General features: G+C 33.9%; 1 protein-coding gene and 1 non-coding gene across 2 annotated transcripts; both read left to right on the forward strand.

Annotated features, from left to right (window-relative positions):
* On the forward strand, nt 1-4,062 carry LOC119605497 (elongation factor 1-alpha 1). Its single transcript, XM_037958650.1, has 2 exons — nt 1-158; nt 2,109-4,062. The coding sequence occupies exon 2, from the start codon at nt 2,128-2,130 to the stop codon at nt 3,517-3,519; it is 1,392 nt and encodes a 463-aa protein (XP_037814578.1). The 5' UTR covers nt 1-158; nt 2,109-2,127; the 3' UTR covers nt 3,520-4,062.
* On the forward strand, nt 1,455-1,535 carry LOC119605501. Its single transcript, XR_005231600.1, has one exon. It is a non-coding gene; the product is annotated as a small nucleolar RNA snR61/Z1/Z11 (small nucleolar RNA).
* Nucleotides 4,063-6,281: the final 2,219 nt, after the last annotated feature.

Genomic DNA, 6,281 nt, shown 5'->3' on the forward strand with positions numbered 1-6,281 from the left:
TGCTTGGGGCGTTTTTACACTACTAATGAAAAAAGACAACGTGGCTCCCTTCTTGCCGAGGTTAATCGTTCGCTGTCGAATAGCTTCTCTTTCACTTTGTTCAGGTCTTTTGCCGGATTAGCATAGACTTTTGATTTCTCGGTCCAATTTATTGAAAAGTAAGTTCCAAGTGTAAAAGTGCAAAAAAGATAAAAAAAATTGGCAATTAATAAATAAACTATTAAAAAAGTGAAGTAAACAAATAAAAATGCATTTAATATTGAAGAAAAAATAAATTTATTAAATGTTAAAAAAACAGCGGCAATAAAAAACAAAAATATGTGGAAAAAAGATGCAAAGTGCAGTGGAAATAGTAATCATTGACAAAATGAATGAATTTTTTAGAAAAGGTTTCTTAAAAGCACGTGGCAATTTATAAAGAAAAGACTTTAAATATTAAAAGAAAAACGTAAAAATAATGTTTTAAATGAACAAATAAAAAAGAAATGTATTTAAAATATTAACTTAACATGTTAAAGCCACGCCCACTTTGTGTTTTTTGAAACATATTGCTGCCTTAAAAAGTTTTTTGAACAATATGGTGTTGAAATTAATTGAAAGAATATACCAGAACTAATTACCAAGTGATTTAATAAGTTGGAAAAGCTATAAAATAAAGAACAACTTCAGAAGAACAAAATTTTCAGCGTATACATACATTTATACAAAATGGCGTCATAGGTCAATTAAAAATAGTTGCATTGTGGGAATTGAAAAAAAGTTTTTGTGTTTCTTTGTTTAAAGCGAAAGAAAAGAAAGTTTTTGGTTACATTTTACTATTAAAAGCTTAAAAGTTTTGCTTTTGCCCACTTGGCAACAGCCTGGTATAAGATGCCTTATAAATTTCTTTCTCCTTTCACTTGAGAACACGTTTTATATTTTCAAGATGGCGTCGTTTTTTTTTTTTTTTTTTTCTTTGGCCGCATCGTGTTTCTAGGTGTTACGAAAAAAAATTAACGATCGTGTTTGCTATTTTACGAACAGTGAAACGAACGCCATTTTTATAGCATTTTTCTCTCGTGTTTTAAAAGCCGGTACACATTTTTTCTGTATACTATACTTCCGCTAAAGTAATTTCTTTGTGGATTCACATTTATATATAAAAAAATAGGTCATTTCTTTTATTGTCAACGTCATAAAATATTTTGTATTTATTCCGCAAACTGCACCCCACGTATTGGAAAATTTAAAATTTTCTTTGTAGTATTGAATTTCACAAGTTCTGGAAATTTCTTTCAACAATTTTAGCTTACTCATCTATTATTACAATGACTAGTTGATGTGTTGGACCCCCTTGGTACCACCACCTCACGTCTTTTATAACCTAAATTATTTATTTGTTTCTCACTTGTTATAAAAAAAAATTGCTCAATTTTTTTAATTAATTTCAATTAGCAAATTTTCTTCATATTTTTTTTACATGATGACCAATTTGTCTAGTTCTGCTACTGACTATACCAATTTATGAGGAAAACCAAATACCAATTCACTGAAATAAAAAAATGAAGAAAATTTGTTAAATATTTTTTTTGAAAACTGGAAAAATTTTTTCTTTTATTAAAAATTGCATGTGTTTTCTTTTTTTAATTTTATATATTTTTTACAAACACATTCATAAAATGTTTCCTATACATTTTAAAATTCCTCGACAGTTTTATTTTTGTAACCCCTTAAAAACGTGTTTTTTTTGCACACGTTTTCTTCAAATCAACTTTTTTTTTTGAGGTTATGTATTCTGTTTTATGTTAACTCAACATAGCTTGATTTTGTTTTGTTGAACCACCCTCCAAATACATTGAAAAAATAAAAATCAATAAAATTTTTCCAAAATTTAAAAGAAATATTTGTATTTAATTAAAAGTTAAAACCCCTTAATTTATATCCTTTACAAAAATGCTAACAAATTTGTTTTTCCTACCATTTTTTTCCATTTCATGTTTATTTTTGTGTTTGCCACCAAATCAATCAAACAACCTGCTTGTTTCTATCCAAAAAAAAAAAAAATTACCTCCCACCATGTTATACACACTACCTCCTACACATTACCCACCAAACCGAAAAAAAAACAGCTCTTAAACCAATACAGCCATGGGTAAGGAAAAGACTCATATTAACATTGTCGTCATTGGTCACGTCGATTCTGGCAAGTCCACCACCACCGGTCACTTGATCTACAAGTGCGGTGGTATCGACAAGCGTACCATTGAAAAGTTCGAAAAGGAAGCCCAAGAAATGGGTAAGGGTTCCTTCAAGTACGCCTGGGTTTTGGATAAATTGAAGGCCGAACGTGAACGTGGTATCACCATCGATATTGCTTTGTGGAAGTTCGAAACCTCCAAATACTATGTTACCATCATTGATGCCCCCGGTCACAGAGATTTCATCAAGAACATGATCACTGGTACCTCCCAAGCTGATTGTGCTGTCTTGATCGTTGCCGCCGGTACTGGTGAATTCGAAGCCGGTATCTCCAAGAACGGTCAAACCCGTGAACACGCCTTGTTGGCCTTCACCTTGGGTGTCAAGCAATTGATTGTCGGTGTCAACAAGATGGATTCCTCCGAACCCCCATACAGTGAGGCTCGTTATGAGGAAATCAAGAAGGAAGTCTCCTCTTACATCAAGAAGATCGGTTACAACCCCGCTGCTGTTGCCTTCGTCCCCATCTCCGGCTGGCACGGTGATAACATGTTGGAAGCTTCCACCAACATGCCCTGGTTCAAGGGATGGAAGATCGAACGTAAGGAAGGTAACGCTGACGGTAAGACCCTCATCGACGCTTTGGACGCTATCTTGCCCCCAACCCGTCCCACCGAGAAGCCCTTGCGTTTGCCCTTGCAAGATGTTTACAAAATCGGTGGTATCGGCACAGTACCCGTCGGTCGTGTCGAAACTGGTGTCTTGAAGCCCGGTACCGTTGTTGTCTTCGCTCCCGCTAACATCACCACTGAAGTCAAGTCCGTTGAAATGCACCACGAAGCTCTCGTTGAAGCCGTCCCCGGTGACAACGTTGGTTTCAACGTAAAGAACGTCTCCGTCAAGGAATTGCGTCGTGGTTACGTCGCTGGTGACTCCAAGGCCAACCCCCCCAAGGGCGCCGCTGACTTCACCGCTCAAGTCATCGTCTTGAACCACCCTGGTCAAATCTCCAACGGTTACACCCCCGTTTTGGATTGTCACACCGCTCACATTGCTTGCAAATTCGCCGAAATCAAGGAGAAGGTCGATCGTCGTTCCGGTAAGACCACTGAAGATCAACCCAAATTCATCAAGTCTGGTGATGCCGCCATCGTCAACTTGGTCCCCTCCAAGCCTTTGTGCGTTGAAGCCTTCCAAGAATTCCCCCCATTGGGTCGTTTCGCTGTCCGTGATATGAGACAAACCGTCGCCGTCGGTGTCATCAAGAGCGTCAACTTCAAGGACCCCTCAAGCGGTAAGGTCACCAAGGCCGCCGAAAAAGCCACCAAGGGCAAGAAGTAGCTGCTTTACTCTAAAGAACAACAATTAACACAAAATCAATCAGTAAATTGCATCTTTTCCACTGAACCTCTACTACCAACAACCAGTAGCAGCAATATCAACATCAACAACAATTATAATAGACGTACCACATCTACTACTACCAACAACAATGTAAAGATGTTCCAGCATAAGCTAATTTTAACGGTTAAAGAAAAGTTTAACTGCTTTCATCGCAAAGAGTTTCGCAGGAAACGAATGCTGTTGTCCTCTCTTCTACTATTCTGAAGCAGAAGCAGAAACCATCGTGTCTCATCTAGCGCAGCGCGTTCTTTGAGGAGGATGCTCAGAACTTTTCATCCATTCTATTTTAACTAAGCACAACAGCTTCAAGCATTTAAGTTTGTTCACTTTTTTAATTTGTATTTAATTACTCCTATATGATTTAATTATTATTTGTAGTGATTACTTTTTTATAAATTATCTTATGTTGGAATCCATTCCATCTCTACTACTCGTAAATAAAACAAAAAAAAAATATAAAAAACAATTTACTACTTTTAACTTCTACATTTATAATTTAACTATAAAAAAAACAAAGAAACCTTAAAGATCTTAAATATATGCACATATAAATATAAATGTGTTGAAAAAAAAACATTAAAAATTTAAATACATTTTTCACTATTTATACTTTTCTAAAAAAAAAAAAAATATTTTGTTGCATTGGAATTCATTGAAAAAGTTAAATAGATGGAGAAGAGCTGAAACAGCAGCAGTGAGCAGAGTAGTAGGAAAGGAATAATTATTTTGTTTTCTAGTTGCTATTTAGTTTTTTTTTTTTAATTTGGTTGAATCATTTCTTAAGTTTGTTTCTTTTTTTGGCTTAGTTTTATCTGATTTGCTTTATTTTGAGTTGTGTCTTTTAAACAGAACTTGCATTTATGCAATGGTTGGATGGCTGGACGATGATCATCGATCCGATCCCCTACCATCATTTACGAGAGTACAAATATATATTCCCCCGAATTATTTACAGGAAAACTAAACCAACAACAACAAAACTAAACTATACAAACAAACTGAAGTACAAAATGCCGACATTTTATCTAATGTTTTTAAAAATTTTATTAGATTTTTTAACACTCACCGCGTTAATAACATTACATTTCAGCATAGATAGAAGCTAAAACAACACAACATACTACAACAGTTCACTATTTACAAATTTAAACAATGAAAATAAACAGAATTAAATTAAAAAAAAAAACATGTATTTACTATTGAAACCGTGTCAATAAAGATGCAAAATGAAATACTATAAAATGGAAATTTTTGTTTGTTTGAATTGGAGTTAGAAGGTTATGGGGGAGACAGTATGGGTAAGTTTTAAAATCGATATGCATGTTGGAAAAAAATTGCTATAATTTGGATTTAAGTACATTTGGTAATCTCTTGCTTTCGAATCGAAATACACAGTAAACATTCAGCAATGTTTATGTCTGTACCATTGGTGTTGTCTACATTCTTATTGGGTTTAGCTTCTCTAAATTTCAGTTCCATTTTAAAACCCACTTTGATTTCATTACGAAAGAAATATTCGTCTTTGTTTTTCTGAAAAAGCAAAATACGAAAATAATTCCACATTCGGTCGGAATATTCCAAAGTTCCTTACAGTTGTCGGTTCCCTAAAAGGTCGTCTTCAAAGACTAAATGATTGTCTTTGCCTAAATGAATGAGCAGCCTCGTCGTCACTGATCACTTGGCACGTTTGGTAGAAGATAGTTCCAAATTTATGAAACACCTACTGCGTTTTCCGAAGCAACAGTCTTTAGTAATACTAGCTTCTTTTCAGCTCTGTGTGGGTACCTGGGTACCTAAAAGGTCGTCTTCAAAGACTAAATGATTGTCTTTGCCTAAATGAATGAGCAGCCTCGTCGTCACTGATCACTTGGCACGTTTGGTAGAAGATAGTTCCAAATCTATAAAACACCTACTGCGTTTTCCGAAGCAACAGTCTTTAGTAATACTAGCTTCTTTTCAGCTCTGTGTGGGTACCTGGGGCTATCGACCTGGAGAATTGTATGTATGTTCTTTGGGTCACAAAGGTACAGCGGGAATCTTGCTTCGAGTCTTGCACCGACTAAACTTTCTCTAGTGACTCTTTAGCAGCCTTGAACAGTTGCATTGAAAGCACTTGAACCTGCACAGATCAAATAAAATATCCCAGATTTTACGAAAATACGATTTTCATTAAAAATCCAAATTTCTTTTAAGAATTTTATTTTTCACTAAAAAATAGTTTAATTAAAAATTAAATTTTTCATTAAAAATTCGATGCAAGTCCTCTAAAAGTTTTTTCCAAACGAAAGCTTATTCGATCAAGACTGGAAAATTGGAATTTAAAAATAGTATTAACTTATAACAAAAAGACCACTTTTAGACTATTTTATAGACTATACTATATAATAGGCTATAGATAGACTAAACTATAGTCTTTACTATACTATAGTCTTACTATATATAGACTAGATTATAAACAAAACTATAGATTCTTCACTAAAAATCTAAAATTTGTCACTTAAAAAAATCAATAATAAACATATAAAGATTTAAAACGTTTTATTTAAAAAATATAATTTCAATATTATTTAGAATTATTATGATGTTTTAAAACAAAGCAATAGAGCTTTATTACAATTTATAGATTTTAATTTAAAATAACTGAGATAATTTCTCCAACTTGTCTTTAAATATATAGATAGATGTCTAAGCACATAAGA

This window comes from Lucilia sericata, unplaced genomic scaffold (assembly GCF_015586225.1).
Source record: "Lucilia sericata isolate MDLA Ls3-8-SP2 unplaced genomic scaffold, ASM1558622v1 Contig000491F_arrow, whole genome shotgun sequence".
Taxonomy (NCBI): domain Eukaryota; kingdom Metazoa; phylum Arthropoda; class Insecta; order Diptera; family Calliphoridae; genus Lucilia; species Lucilia sericata.